General features: G+C 33.9%; 1 protein-coding gene across 1 annotated transcript in view; it reads left to right on the top strand.

Moving 5' to 3' along the window:
* The window catches only part of Cep128 (centrosomal protein 128), a 410,341-nt gene that overhangs the window by 30,495 nt on the left and 362,908 nt on the right, over positions 1–16,938 (top strand). The window contains exons 6-9 of the mRNA XM_033766889.1: positions 3,525–3,651; positions 4,758–4,870; positions 7,324–7,415; positions 9,886–9,958. Of these exons, the coding sequence (XP_033622780.1) occupies positions 3,525–3,651; positions 4,758–4,870; positions 7,324–7,415; positions 9,886–9,958 (405 nt within the window). The remainder of the gene's footprint in view (positions 1–3,524; positions 3,652–4,757; positions 4,871–7,323; positions 7,416–9,885; positions 9,959–16,938) is intronic.

Below are 16,938 nucleotides of genomic sequence, written 5' to 3'. Positions count from 1 at the left end.
TTTTTTTTTTGGTGCCAGGGATTGAACTCGGGTCCTTGCGCTTGCAAGGCAGGCCGCTGAACCACTGAGCTAAATCCCTGGCCCTAAAATGCCTATTAGTCAATGTGCCTAAGGATGACATTATTATCCCAGACAAAATCCTTAAGATGATCTCTCATCCTCCTCCAATTTTGTCCTAGATTTTGCCAGTTTGACCCCTAACATTTGTAAATGGAAGTACGTACTGAATTTTCTTATATCAACATATATCTAACCTGCAATGAAAACTGACTCTGGTGATCATCAGTACTGTATATGAATGTTTGCTAAGTACCCACTCTGTGATATTTCTTTTCAAGTGGAAACAACTGAATGGTTAGAGGAAATAAATAGTTAAGTGTTTCCAGTTTGTGCTCAGCATGCAACTAAGTGAATCTAGTTTTCTACACATGGCCAAATTTTCATGCCTTTCTGAATAATCTGTGTTGTGTTAAAGGATGTGTTTTCTTAGTATGAAAATAAAGGATAATTTAGAGTAAAAAATGTTTGAAGAAAGTACATGGAATTATAAGTGGTTTCCAAAATTCAAACTTACTTTAAATTGCATCATTTAGTGTTACTGTTTTTTTTTTTTAAAGTTCTCGTTTTTATTTGTGTAGAAACTAATTTGATGAATACTTGATAGCTGTTTTATCTGTGTGGTAATAATTATTTCTCATATTTTGCTCTCATGGTCTCTGTGAAAGTAATGGTAGGCATTACCCATAGGTAAGAGTACCCATTCTTGTCCAGATTATCTCCTATCACAGAATGTTTTCATAGTGTAGTCAGACCTTTAAGTTTTTTTTCTCATTGAGTTTATTGGTACATTTTAGGTACACAGTACAGTTACATTCATCATTGGGATCTTGTACCTTTACATGACAGGTCTTGGTTCTTATTTTTTCCCCATACCCCTGCCCTTCCTTCAGCTCCTCCACACTTCCCTATTTACAAAAACTTGTTTCCATCTTTTTGTTTTCTTATATTTTTTCTTTTACCTTATTTCCTTTTCCCTAACCTTCCCACTTCCCCTACACCTTTAGCTCCTTTCGTCCTATTTCACATTGTCAATTATACCATTTGAATCTTATTTAAGTCCTTTAGGTTTTGTATGTCTCTTCCGTAATGACCTACATTTTGTCTCTAACCAGAGTTTTTTCAGAGAAATTTTATGCAACTTCTAAAGAACTCAAGAATTAAAAAAAGTTGGTATTTTTATTTTAATGATAATCTAAAAGCTTTTATAGTTTTCTTAGATTTTATGTATTTACTAATTTCTAAAACAGTGAGTTGTTTCCGTGTCCTCTAGTGGTGATGTATGATTCCCTCATCTTAAGTATCATGACTCATAGTCATACTTGAAATGATTGTTGCAATTAATAGTTGTTGAGCACTCAGATTGTATAGAGTGGGCCTAATCACCGTGATTCTTAACCCTAAAAGCATGTCTTGATCTGAATTAAACAACCTTATGTCCTTGCTTTGACAGCATGTACACTGAATTATCAACCTTATAAGTAAGCATTCCATTCAAGTTCAGAGCCACTAGCATGTTCCCTGTGCCTGTTTTTGTTTTTTTTTAGGGATGAGAAAATGGGAGAAATGAAATCATCACTTGGTGTGTGGTGAGGTAGTAATATTAAGCTCAACAGTCTATACCAATGTAGTCACTGCAACCTCGGATTATGTATTGATTTGCTTTAGCAAAATACTATCATCTATTCTAGAAAATTGTTAAATGGAGTTTTATTAGTATTATTTCATTTTTATTTAATTTTAAGTTTGGTTTGGCTTTGTACCTAGTTAAGAGTTATGGTCCTAAAGAGTTTAAAGCAATTTTTATGACTTTGTATTTCAACTCTTTATTCCTTTGCTTTTGTGCTGTCGGAGTTATTAGATTGGTTTTCTATATTGCAATCAGATTTTATGAGTATCTTTTGAGTTGTTACTATACAAGTGTGAATGTTAATTCAGTTACATTTTCAGTTTTATGTGTCAGGTGAAGTACCTGTTATTGCCATGAAGCTTAACTTCATGGAATAATTTAAAATCCTTTTTATTTCATTCATCTGGCTTTTACATTGTATCGTTTGGGCTGTCCATCCCTAGTGGCTTCAGATAGATAGATCTTTTTTATATTTTTGAAATTAGGTCACCAATTTATTTTTCTATATTCTTATCTTGTTTCTGAAATGTTTAATTTTCCAGTGCTTTTTATCCCTCCTAGAGTTTGATGTTATGTTTCATTTCTCTTGTTCTACAATATTTTTCTACGTGTCCTCCAGTGGCTTTTTTTTTGGTATGAGTGTGTGTGTGTGTATGTGTGCACGCGCGCACGCACGTGCATGTATGTGCATATGTATAAGTGAAAATTCACTTTATTCAAAAACTTTTAGTTCCAGCTTAGGATTTCTGGAATGTGAAAAATAATTAGCCTTTTTTTCTTCTAGAAATGAGAGGAACAAAAGGAGTAGATACCTGAAATTCTATTTCTTTTGATTTAGATTGTTTTAGTCTTAAAACAACTAAAATAAAAAAGGAGTTGCTTCATTTGTGACTCATACTCTGTTGAACCTATGCTTTGTGTCAACAGAGGATTTCTTTCTACATAGGGAAACCTGCCTTCTTGATCAATTTTTTAAACATTCTGTTTAAAGAATTTTAGATGACTTGCTTTATTGATCATGTAGTATTTTAAAAATAATTATTTTTCATTATCCTTGGGTAAGATATCTAGACCTAAAGAATGTCAGCAATTCAGGCTGATCTTTGAATATCAGACCATACTTCTGCAATGGATATGGATTTTCCTCAGCTTTATTCTTTGTTCCCTTGGTGTTACTTGAATCTTCTCAGGTCTCTAGGTGTTGTATAGTTCTGGACAGTATTCTCAATTATTTAGCATGTTTTTATTTAAAATAGCTCTTTAGGTCTAAAAGGGTATTTTTTGTTTTTGTTTTTTCTTGTTACAGATTCCCTAATCATCTGAAGAAAGCATTTGGACAACAGTAAACTAGTGTGAGCTGACAGTCTAATGTCTGTCCCAGTAGTTTTCTAGGCTTACAAGTCTTTGAATGAATGAAATAGATATAGACTTCGGCAGTTTACATTGTTTCATAATATCAGGCACTACAGCATTCAGTCTCCTCTTTGTTACAGATCTGGTATTTCTGAAAAAAGTGGATAGGCTTTCTCTCTTCTTTTTGTATTTGTTGTTTTATGTTTCTTTGCTGGATGGTACATCAATTAGATGTTTCAGTCTTACAGTAGACATTTCTTCCATGCTCTATTAGTAGAAAGATGCCATTTAAAGCCAGATGTTAGCATTGGTTTTTAAAAGATTTATGTTTTTTATTTTTATATTTCCCTACATAACTTAGTTCAAAATGTCTTTGATAATTTATTTTCTTGGGGAAGCCAGTTACTTTAAAATCTTTAGTCTATTTATATTTGGATGTTGTTTAAAAAGAGTAACTTTCCCTTCATTATATTCTATAATTTAGTTAAAAGAAAGCTTGGAACAATCAATAGGCCAGCTGCAAAGTCAACGTTTATTGAGAAACTCAGGAGGGAGAAGTATGTCCGTTACAAGTCTGAGTGCAAGTGACATTGATGGTGGCACTATGACAGGTAAACTCCTCAGATGTTCTAAAAACACTTGTAAAAAATTTCTAGGGCTGGGGATTTAGCTCAGTGGTTTGGTGGGCTGCCTTGCAAGCACAAGGACCCGTGTTCGATCCCCGGTACCAAAAAAAAAAAAAAAAAAAACATTTCTGAAGTACATATTGGATACATTTTTTCTTTGGAGAAATATAATATATCCAGTTTAGGTATTAGAACATGTAGTTGTCAAGGACTTCATAGTGTGTATTTAGAATTTTATTAAAGGGTCTTTGTTATTCTGATTCTGTTAGTTTTGGTTTTTCTAACTCTGTAGATTACTTGGAGCTTTACCAGAGAAAAGTTGAATTATATTTGTTTGCTGCCAAAGAATGAAATATACAAATAAGGTGTACTATATGGTATGTTTTCTAGGTTAGTGATCTCATCCTAGTGTAATAGTGTAAACATTTGATTATGTACTATTTTATGGCACTTGTTAAGAACAAATGAATTTTAGCCTTGGTGTGCAGCTAAATGTCATTGGCTAGGTTAAAAGTTATAATATGCTGAGTTTGCTTATAGTTAATCTTACTTATTCTTTCCTGTAGCACTGAGATTCATGTTTGACTAGAAGTCTTCAGTGAGGGGAGCTGATTTAGATAGATTGAACATTAGTACTTTGCATCGTAATAATGATTGATTAAGAGTTGGACACAATCATTTATTTACTTTTTATGTATTTATTTGACTTTTATTGATTTCTATACACTGTTTAGAATTAGATTATTGCATGCAATATTGTTTTATTAGTATTAAATTACATTTTATGAAGGCATTCTGTTTTAAAAAATTTAATTATTTTAATTTAAACCTTTTGCTGCTTTGGAAAAACAAAACATTGGAATGTTTGCCACATTCTATTTTCAGGTTAGTTCTGGTTTTCTGTTTTAAGAGCCAGAGTGGTAGCAAAATTGTGGAATTTTATGGCTGCTGTAAGATCAGTACTTGGGAAGCAGTCTAAATTAAGAATATGTGTGTATATCCACATCTGATGTGCATGTACAAAGTAAAATTTTGGATAGGTTCTTTTCATTCATTGTCTTAATTTCCTTCCTTGCCTTTTTCACTTGCAGAAGGCCACCGTTTTCCACCTACCTCACCTCTGAAGGAATCTGATCCACAGGGTAATAAAAGAATTAAGTCCAGAACGAGTGTCCGGTTTCGGGAGACTGAAGATATGGCCCAGGTACTTTGTACTGTCTAATTTGTATGGAGCATTGCCATATATTTCTATATATGACTAAAACTTGAACTTTGTTTCATATTTTAACAAAAAAATTATTTACATTGACTTTGCTAATTTTTATTTTAAACCAGGTAAATTATTTTATTTCCTGTGCTCTAAGGTTTCTTACACGTTTGAGTTTTGTTATGGAAGCTCATATTTTGAAGATTTAAAAATGAGTTTAGCTGGACATCTTTAATCCTTCCCTGTGTAGGTACCTCACTCCTTTGAAAGCCCTGCTAACTTAGCTACTTCTCATTTTGCTAAGTTTGAAGAGTCATGAACAAATTAGTCTTTGTATAGTTGACCCTTTGATTTTTCCTGCATTAGTGTTTTTCTTTTTTTTTGGTACCAGGGATTGAACTCAGAACCTTGAGCTTGCAAGGCATGCACAGTGCCACTGAGCTAAATCCCTAGCCCCCTGCATTAGTGTTTTTCTGATTGTTTGTTTTGCTTTTTGAGACTGGATCTTGCTATGTAGTTCAGGCTGTCCTTGAACTCACTGTGTAGCCCAGGGTGGCCTCGAACTCCCAATGATCTGCCTCAGCCTCCCAAGTGCTAGAATTACAGGTGTGCACCACCATGTCTGGCCCTGTTTTTCTGATTGTTGAATTATTTGATGGAGCTATTTTCTATTAATTCTGTACTTTATTTGTTCACTGACAATTTCTGAATAATTAGTTCTGTGGATGTATTTCTTTTTCTGTGTTTATAAAGTTCTTTGAAGAGCTTCAATTTTTTCTTTCATTGTCTTAGGTAGTATATTAATTTAAAAAGGTTGGGGAAGTTTCTGACTTAGATATCTTTGTTTTGGCACTGTTAGGATTCAGTGCTAAAATTTTGTCTTAGGATACTCATCTGTTCCTTTCATTTACATAAGAAAAAGAACCAAACAAAATGAGTTCAGAAATACTTTGTGGAAAATTTTCTTAGACAGTATTATTATCATCATTGCTTATGGTTTGTTTTGGAAACAAAATCTTGCTCTATATTCCAGGCCCCTACTAAGGGAGTAAATAGAAAAGCTTTGTAATGGATTAAACTGATAGGTCTTGAAGATCGGATATCCAAGGAAGAAAGTAGAAATGAGTGAAATGGAAGCATCAAGGATGAATCTTAGAATTTTGATTTGCAAAATTGGACATCTGTTATTTGTCCACCATACACCCTCTACTTTCTTTTTATTGTTCTTCCTTAAGTCCATTTTCCTTTTTTCTTTTAAGTCCATTTTCTTAACGTGACTTTTAGCTCTCCTTAACTGGGTACATTCTTAATGTCCCAGTGAAAATTTGTAGCTTAACTATCTGTTTTCCATAATAGATTATAAGCCACTTAGTTTCCTAGCAGGTACTGGCACTGATTGGTTGTTTTATGTGTATTTGTTTAACTGAGTCATTTATTTCTAGAAAACTGTATAACTTAAACATTTATATTATAAATTATATTACACATGTACATAGATAGCACATATATTTACAGATAAAAATATCATAATGAGATCGAATGCCATGTATCCACTACCCAGGCTGAGAAATGGAACATTATCCTACCTTCAAGCTTCTTTTATGTTTTTTTTTTCTTCCCCAAGGAGTATGCACTATTCTGACTTTTATATACTTTTATTTTTTTCTATAATTTTTTAAAAATAATTTTACTACATCTTATTTAAATGTTGCCTGCCTTTAAACTGTATATAAATGGAATAGTACTGAATATCTTCTATAATTTACTGTGTTTTTGACATTTAGTCTTACTAATGTGTGTGACTAGCTTAAATACTTTCATTTTCATGGCTGTATGATATTACACTGGAGGAATATACTAAAATTTATGTCTGTTCTATTCTTTTTTTTTTGGAACTGGGGATCAAACTCAGGAGCTTGCATTTGCAAGGCAGATGGTGGAACCACTGAGCTAAATCCCTGTCCCTGACTGTTCTATTCTTGGTGGACTTTTGGGTCTAGTGTTGTTATTTTGAACATTGCTGTTTCTTACTGTTCTTATTGCATGTGGGTAGCAGGATTTTGGCCATAGGGGTTGGCAAATATGGCCTGTGTGTTAATAAGATAAAGTCTTGTAACACAGCCATGCTTATTTGTCTATAGTTAGTATTGTATGACAGTGATAGAGTTGAGTGGTTATGATGGAGGCAGAAAGAGTTTGCTGACTCCATATGTATAAGGGGTAAAATTGCTATACTATGAAAGATTTGATAGGTAATGATGTATGTAGCTTTTCAAATTGCTTTTCTTTGAAAAAAATTTTTTAGAATCAGTGTTTGTTTTATACTTTATTAATAACATTAGAGACTTTGGTCAGTATGTAAAGAACAATGATTTATTCTTAACCATTAGTGAATCTTCATGGAAGAATTCAACAGAAGCCTTAATGGGTAACTGTTTTGCCTTTTTTAGCTTCATGCTTTTCATCAGTCCCTCCGAGATCTCAGCAGTGAACAAGTTCGCCTTGGTGAAGATTTCAACAGAGAGCTTTCCAGAAGGAGCCGGTAAAAGCAGAATATGGTTTCCAGGGGAGGCATGAATTATTATAAGAATAAGTTTCTCTAATTGACATGTATGCATAGATTTTTAAAAAACAATGCTTTTTATTCAAGTATTTCAAAATTTTTAATAGACTAGTTCAACACCCTTACAATTTATAATATATCATGATTCAATGTTAGACAAATAAATTTCATATTTTAAAAACACTTTAGTACAATGGAATACTGACATTATGGAGAGATACATTATGAAATCTTAGCAAAGCGGTAGATTTAGAAATATACTAGGGAGACAAGGGCTGAGGAGACAGACTATTCAGACATAGAGTCAGAGAACAAGACTAAGACTGACGGGCTAACTTTTAGCTTTGCAGAACAAAAATGTATGATGTAGAATTTGTCAATGGACATGAGCCATTGTAGAATTTAATACCTTAGATTATGTTTGAGTCTTTGAAAGCCAGTGGTTAGTGTCAGCCTATCCTTTGCAATCTGGTCTAGTCTAGATAATTCCTATGAATGATCGTGTAATTTAGATCTGTCTAATTATTTATATTTTTACTGCTGACAGTGGAAGGTTGCTTTATTTTGGAGTTCATATTTTTCTAAGAAACAGATTTTTATGCCCTCGTTTGAGGTACAGTCTATATACATCAGTGACTAGGGAATGACAACTGTGTTAAAGCTTGTTTACCATGTTCACCAGCTACCTAAAACATATTGTATACCATTTCTCCATTGCTGTAGCAAAGACTTCAGACTATAATGGTTAAATTTATCAGGTATAGCATATATAACTTACCTGCTTTCAGAAGAGGATGGCAGGGAATTTAGTAATGAACATTGGAGTCTACTATTACTAGTGTTATTGGTACTACTAGTTAACATTATTGAACACTTATTTCATGCTTTGCAGATTTAAATTTAACTCTTGCAAGAACTCTATGAGATAGAAGAGGCAACAGAGATGAAATAATTCCATTTGCTATAGATGGAATATGAGAGATGTAGTGGAATCAAAATTCATATTCAGGCAGTAAAGCCCTAATGTCTTTGCTTTTTACCACTTGTTGTATATTGTGTTTCCAGATTATTTTCACAAGATGATATCAGTAAAGCATTTGAATTTCTGTATTGTGAGTCACATCATTAATCTTTAGACTTGTAAGACTTAGTTAATATAATACTTAGATTTTTTGACCAGTTGATGGAATTAACAAAAGGAACTAAATTGTAAGATAGTCTATTCTTAGATTGGAATGGTTTTATCATGTAGCTTTTACACTCTTGATGGAAGGGTATACATTATGCACTAAGAACATGCACGGTGACTCAATTGATTAGTTTAAATGGTCATTTGGATGTGCCTTGTTGTCCTGGAATGCTTTGGATATATAGGCTGCTACCATCTAGGGATAGTCTGCGTGGCCCAGAGGCAAAGGTAAGGCAGAGAAACTTCGTGTAACCAAAAATACAAAACAAGTTTCTTGTGGAAACAAGGTGGCGTACCTTTTGTGGACTGGTAGGGTTTAACTTCCTATTTGATTCTGAAAGTTTGGTATTCGAGTTTAATTACTTCATACCCCCCCCCTTTTTTTACAGTGACTGCAAAAAGTATATTGAATTATAAAAATAAGATGCAAAGCAAGCTTTTAGAAAGCATTAAATAAAATTTACTTCAGAATTTAACCTAGACTGAATGTCTTAGGAAGAATCGATTTGAGGAGGTTGGGTTAGAAGTCTGTTGCATTAGCATGTGAGACTTGAAGATGACCAGGGTATGACAAGAATGAAGTGCACAGGTGTGTGTTTTAAGATTCTTTGTGGTAGATCAGAGTCAGAATTTGGTGATGGATTGTGTGTGGGTGTGGCTATAAAATAGCTCTAAATTTGTCTAGCATTGGACAGCAATGTGAACTAAGTTCTTCAAAACAGGAAGTCAGTTGAATATGTTTAGAATTGAAATTGATGAAAATAACAAACAAAACAATTAAGAATGGAAAAGGTTGTATAGTACATGGTTTCCAGTAGGAAATGGGTCCAGAGATAAGGAAATATATGAGAAAAAGTTTTTTTTCATTTGTTTATAAGTCTTCCTCTACTACTTAATTGTTTCACATGTATGTCATTCATTTGGTGGACCAATGAGAATAGAACTAGACACAGGGTATGAGGTGAAGGTACTCTTACTGTAGCAGTGGTTCTGAATTGGGTCCTTATGCCTGTACTATCAGGTGCATTTGTAGATATACACATTCTTGGGCCCTGTTCCAGATTAACTGGTTCAGAAATTTGGGGGTTGGGCACCATCCCTGTTTTCGCCAACCCTTTAGGTGTTTCTTGTGTTTGCTGTTCCTGGACCACTGTAGCCCAGTGCCATATAATACCTTTTAGTTACTATGCTGTAAGTTTCACTAGTTCTGTATATTTTCTTCAGTATCCAACTTAAAATTTCTTTTTTTCTTTGGTCTAGGTCAGATGCTGAAACAAAAAAGACTTTGGAAGAATTGACTGAAAAACTTAATCAAGCCCAGAAACAAGAAGTGGTGAGGACCCTTTGTTTATAAAAAGCTTTATTTCACTCATAGAGGAAGGTGCCTGCACTTGTCAGAATCACAGTGAAGTTTAGAAGGGTTTAACCTTCTAGGTGTTAATGTCCTTTTATCTAAAAAATGTATGCTTTTTATTTTATTTTATTATTTAATTTTTTATTTTTTGGTTTTTTAGACAGGGTGTCACTATGTAGTTGAGACTGACCTGGAACTCACTATGTAGCCCAGGCTGGTCTCGAACTCACAGCGATCCTCCTGCCTGCCTGCCAAGTGGTTGTATAGTACATGGTTTCCAGTAGGAAATGGGTCCAGAGATAAGGAAATATATGAGAAAAAGTTTTTTTTCATTTGTTTATAAGTCTTCCTCTACTACTTAATTGTTTCACATGTATGTCATTCATTTGGTGGACCAATGAGAATAGAACTAGACACAGGGTATGAGGTGAAGGTACTCTTACTGTAGCAGTGGTTCTGAATTGTGTCCTTATGCCTGTACTATCAGGTGCATTTGTAGATATACACATTCTTGGGCCCTGTTCCAGATTAACTGGTTCAGAAATTTGGGGGTTGGGCACCATCCCTGTTTTCGCCAACCCTTTAGGTGTTTCTTGTGTTTGCTGTTCCTGGACCACTGTAGCCCAGTGCCATATAATACCTTTTAGTTACTATGCTGTAAGTTTCACTAGTTCTGTATATTTTCTTCAGTATCCAACTTAAAATTTCTTTTTTTCTTTGGTCTAGGTCAGATGCTGAAACAAAAAAGACTTTGGAAGAATTGACTGAAAAACTTAATCAAGCCCAGAAACAAGAAGTGGTGAGGACCCTTTGTTTATAAAAAGCTTTATTTCACTCATAGAGGAAGGTGCCTGCACTTGTCAGAATCACAGTGAAGTTTAGAAGGGTTTAACCTTCTAGGTGTTAATGTCCTTTTATCTAAAAAATGTATGCTTTTTATTTTATTTTATTATTTAATTTTTTATTTTTTGGTTTTTTAGACAGGGTGTCACTATGTAGTTGAGACTGACCTGGAACTCACTATGTAGCCCAGGCTGGTCTCGAACTCACAGCGATCCTCCTGCCTCAGCCTGCCAAGTGCTGGGATTACAGGCGTGTGCCACCGCTGTACGCTTTTTAAATGCTTGTAAATGTTAGAAATTTGTTTGAAATATAGTAGTAGAAGTACTACATTACAGATAAAATTAATTAAAAATTTTTTAACTTAACAGTTTTATGAACATTTGAAAGATAAATGTTATTGGCTCATAGATCTTTGAAAAATGTGGTGTGCTTTTTATAATGACTTTGTAGCATTCCCCGTTAGGTATTTTCACATCATCTCACATAAATGTGTAGTAACAATTGCCACGAAGACCTTCTTGCTGTCTTTGTTTGATCTTGTGCTAGTTGATAATTTCCCAGTCCCCAGGTTTTGATATGCCAGACACAGATTGTTGATACTAATTATTTACTTATTTTTATCAAATCGCTGCCCTTGATGAAATTAAAATTTTGTAAAGTACACATCATGTCCATTTTTCTCCATCAAAATTTTTTGGGAAAAATAGTAATAGAAGTTGTCACGAAACTGGTTAACAAACTTGTCAATCTCAAGAGCAGTATGTATTTTGTTAAATTCCCCAAATATCTTTTTTTTTTCCAGATAAGGAAACTTAGCAAAAATTTTTACCATACTTTTTCAAATTGTAAGTTCCCCAGTACAAGCAGATTATTTTGCTTCACTTTCTGCTTATGTTTACAGTGCTTTACATAGACAGGCTCTATATACGAAGAAAACTCGGTTATTAATATTTCAGTGAAACTTGCCCATTTCAAGCATATGAAAACACATAGCTATCTAAAAGCACCTTTTTTGTGTGCTATTGGTTTTAATTCCTTACAATTAGGAAGGTGAACATATAACACCCATTTTCATTGAAGTAGACAAAATTTTTACAGATATATATATATATATATACACACACATACTTGGAAATTTTTTCAGGTTCACCAAGAGTATTTTCAATTTAAATTGTAGCAACTTAAAATATGTAAAACATCACAAACATCACATATTTTGAAAAAATGTGTTTTCTGAAAACATTGATGGTCACATGGCAAAAAATCTGCCTTTGTCTGATTTACATACTCATTAAATAGTTGAATCTACATATTCAACTCTGAGGCCCTTTTTGCTTACTACATGACACTGGCCATTCTCATAAATTCTAGACTGGACTGTCACTTGATAGGAGAAAGTGCTGCAGTTTTGTTACCATCTTTTTAATTTTTAAAAGTTAGAGGTGGAAAGTATATACAGAAATATGTGTATCAGTGGGTTACACAAAGTGAATAAGCCCATGTAAGTAAGCACCCATAACTAGAGGTACTGCAGTACCTTCACAGCACCCCAGAAGCCTCTTTATTTCCCCTTCCAGTCGTTAATCATGCCTCTCCATAGGTTACTGCTATTTTAACTTTTTAACTCCATAAATTAGCCTTTTCTATTTTGAGCTTTTTATATAAATGGAATCATACAGGACTTTTTGTATGTCTGTATGTCTGCTTTTTTTTTGCTAAGTGATTGTGCTCTTTATGAATATTGTTTTATGTACTTTAGTTTGTTCATTTTTACTGCCCTGTGGCATCTGTTGTATGGATATACTGAAATATATTTTAACATTACAAAATATCTGAATCTTAAAATATTTTATGCTATTGTGAGTAAACATTGCTGTCACCAACCTTATTCAGAGTTTTAGTGCATGTATGCACATGTTTCTGTTGGTACATAAGATGGGGTACAATTACTATTTGCCTTCAAATTTAGTAGACACAAAGACTTTGTTTCCATTATTTTTCATTTTCTCATATTAATTCCACTCCCTTCTTTCCTTTCCCATATCCCTCCCATTTCCCCTTCCCCTTTGTCCCTTTTCTTTGTAGCTAGGGAGGGAGGGAGGGGTTGAAGGGAGGGCAGGGGAATGAGGAAAAATAAGAACAAGATTGATTATACAAAGGTACAAATTTCCAACAGTGAATGTCATTATATTGTATACATTAAATGTACCAGTTAAATTAATTAAAAAATTTAGTAGATACAATTGAATATATTTCCAAAGTAATTGCAGTGGTATATGATCCTAGTAACTGTGTGAGAATTTGTGTTCTTCTATATCTCTTCCAATGCTTGCTATTTTCAGTCTTTTTAGTAGCCATTATGACAGGCATTTATGGTATCATGGATTGCCTTTGCATTTTCATAATTCTTAATGAATATCTTTTCATATGTTTTTAGTCTATTAAAAGTTTTGTTTTTTAAATAATAGTTTCCATTTTTTGCTTACTTTTTATTGCTTTGCTTGTATACTTATTTTGTGAGATTTTTTTAATTCATTAAGTTTATTGGTACATTTTAGGTATACATATGATGACATTCATCATTGGGGATTTGTAACTTTACATGATATATCTTGCTTCTTATTTTTTCCCTATTCCTCTGCTCTCCCTTCAACCCCTCCATTCTTCCTTATTTACAAAGACTTTGTTTTAATTTTTTCCTTTTCTCCTATTTTTCCTTTCCCCTCTTTCCTTTCTCCTGCCCTCCCACATCCTGTTCCCCTTTAGACCTTTTCTTTCTATCTCATATTATCAATTGTGATCCTTACTTACACTTTTAGTTTCTAACACCACAGAAACTACTTGGTATTTGCATGTATGTCCTATTTATTTCACTTGAGTATCACCTCAGTGTACATCTATTTAGCTATAAATGTCTCTAGATTCTCATTCTTTATGGCTGAGTAGTACTCCATTTTATGAAAAAAACCACATCTTTATCTAGTCTCCAGTTGATGATGGGCAATTGGTCTATTTCCAAGTTTTGGCTATTACAGACTGTGGTGCTATAAACATGGGTGTGTATATATTGCTGTGGTATGATCCTTTTAATTCTTTTGGGAAGATACCCAGCAGGGGTCAAATGGGACCTCTAAATTTTTGAGGTATCTCTATATTGATTTCCACAGTGGTTGTGCCACTGTGCACTCCCACCAACAGTGGAGAAGGGGTCCTTTACCCCTGTGACCCCACCAGTATTTGTTATTGGTTGATTTTTTGATAGTAGCCGTTCTTTATGGAATAAGATGAAATCTCAGTGTTGTTTTCATCTGCATCTCTCTGATGACCAGAGATGTTGAACATTCTTTCCTATGTTTATCTGCTATTTCTGCTTCTTTGTCTGAGAAATGTTTGTTCATTCCAGATGCCCATTTTTGAATTGGGTGTTTAAATTTAGGAGGTCTTAGTTTTTTAAGTTCTTTATATATTCTAGATAGTAGACCTATGTCTGAGGAACAGCTGGTAAAAATGTCTTCCCACATTGTAGGTTGTCTCTTAGCTCTGTTGGTAGTTTCTCTTGCAGTGCAGAAGCTTTTTAATAAGATGAGATCCAAATTGTTGATTCTTTGTGGTAATTCCCATACTACTGAGATTCTGGTCATGTCAACATCTTCAAGAGTTCTACCTAACCGATCTACCAGCAAGTTTAGTGTTTCTTTTTAATATTTGGATCTCTGATCCACTTTAATTTTTGTTTAGTGCGTGGTAAAAGATATGGGTCTAGTTTTAATCTTTGACAGATTGACATCCATTTTTTCCAGTACCATTTATTAAAAAGGCTATCTTTCTTCCAGTGAAGGTGGTTGGCTCCTTTATGAAAGATGAGGTGGATGAGTACATCTGGAATTGTTTCTGCATCTTCGTATCTATTCTACTGATCCTCAGGTCTGTTTCTTTGCCAGTACCATGCTCTTTTGATCACAGTAGGTTTGTAGTCTAGTTTCAAGTTGTGGATTGTGATATTCTCTGTCATGCCTTTGTTGCCTAGAATTGCTTTTGCTATTCTAGGTCTCTTCTTTTTTCAAATGAATTTTTGGATTGTTTTCTCTAGTTCTGTAAAATATACTGTTGGGATTTCAATTGGGATTGTATTGAGTCTATGTATCAGTTTTGGAAGTATGGCCATTTACACTATATTGGTTCTTCCTACCCAGGAACAAGGGATATCTTTCCATTTTCTTATATCCTTTCCTCTTCAGTCCTTTTTTCAGAGTGCTATAGTTTTCAAGGTAGAGGTCTTTAGCTTCCTTCGTTAGATTGATTCCTTGATATTTCATTTTTATGGATGCTGTTGTGAAATTGTTTTCCCAATTTCTCTCTTGGTGAGTCTGATTTGTGTACAAGAAGGCTATTGATTTTTGAGTGTTGACCTTGCATCTATCTACTGACTCTGTCAGTTAAATATAAAAAATCTTTTGATGAAGTTTTTGGGTCTTCATTGTAGAGTATCAAGTTGTCAGCAGATAATGACAGTTAAACTTCTTCCTTTCCTATCTTATTCCTTTTATTTTTTTCTCATGTCTACTTGATGTGGCTAATATTTCCAGAACTATATTGGACAGTAGTGGTGATAGTGAACAACCTTGTCTTATTCCTAATTTTAGCATGAAAGATTTCAGTTTTTGACCATTTAGTATGATATTGGCTATTGTTTTTTCATAAATAGTCTTTATCAGATTGAAATGAAAACTGACTATTCCAATTTTTAGTAGGGTTTTTATTACAAGTGGATGTTGGATTTTGCAAATGCTTTTTCTGCATCTATTGACATGATCATATGGCTTTTGTCCTCACTCTATTAATATAGTGTGTTGCCTTTATTGATTTACATATGTCAAACCATTCTTGCATCCCTGGGAGTAATCTGACTTGGTCAGGGTGTATGATCTTCTTGATGATCTTCTGTTTTCTCTTTGCCAGTATTTTATTGAGGAATTGCATCTATGTTCATTAGGGAGATTGGCCTGTAGTTCTCTTTTTTGGTTGGGCCATTTCTGCTTTTCGATTCAAAGAAATGCGTGCCTCCAAGAATGAATTTGGGAGTATTGCTTCCCTTTCAATTTCATTATAGAGTTTGAGAAGTAGTGGCATTAGCTCTTCCCTAAATTTCATACAGAATTCAGCAGTGAAACCATTAGGACCTGGCCTTTTCATTGTTGGTTAATGTTTACTTAGATTTGTAATTTCAGTGGTTGAAATTGGGGTGTGTAGAATTTTTGTATCCTCTTCATTCAACTTTGTTAATTCATGTGTATCTAGGATTCTGTCCATTTCTTCTGTGTTTTCCATTTTATCAGAGTACAGGTTCTTGAAGTAGGTATAGATGATCATCTGGATTTCTGCTCATTGTGTTGTGATTTTACCCCTTTTATTCCTAATTGCATGGATTTGAGCATTTTCTTTTTTGATAAGGTTGGCTATAGGCTTGTCGATTTTGTTCTTGGCAAAAACAACTTCTTAATTCATTGATTTTTTTTTTTTTGGTATCATTCTCTTAGTCTCCATTGCATTGATTTCTGCTCTCATCTTTATAATTTCCTCCCCTGTATGAGCTTTGGGTTTGTGCTACTCTTCCTTTTCTAGGAGATTTAGCTTTAACATTAGGTTGTTTATTTGAGCTTGCTCTGTTTTCCTAGTATGGGCATTCACTTCTTTGAATTTCCCTTGTAGAACTGCTGTCATTATGTCCCATAGATTCCTGTATGTTGTATTGGCATTATCTTTTAAATGTAGAAACTGTCTAATTTTGTCTTTTATTTCCTGTGTGACCCATTGGTTGTTCAGGAGACTGTTATTCAATTTCCATGTGTTTGTGAAGTTCTTGTGGTTTCTATTGCCATTGACTTCCAATTTAATTGCAGTATGGTCTGATAATATACAGGAGATAACTTCATTTCCTTAAACATGTTTTATGAGCAAGTATATGGTCTGTTTTGGAGAATGACCTGTGTGTAGCTGAAAAGAATATGTATTCTGACTCTGGACATTAAGTCCATTTGTTCAAAGGTTTGGTTCAGTTCTTGTATTTTTTTTGTCTAGATGATCTATTTGTGACAGTGGGGTTTTGAGGTTCTCCA

The sequence above is a fragment of the Fukomys damarensis genome, unplaced genomic scaffold (assembly GCF_012274545.1).
Source record: "Fukomys damarensis isolate Sample0158 unplaced genomic scaffold, DMR_v1.0_HiC HiC_scaffold_21, whole genome shotgun sequence".
NCBI lineage: Eukaryota > Metazoa > Chordata > Mammalia > Rodentia > Bathyergidae > Fukomys > Fukomys damarensis.
This window is presented reverse-complemented; position numbering and strand designations above follow the sequence as displayed.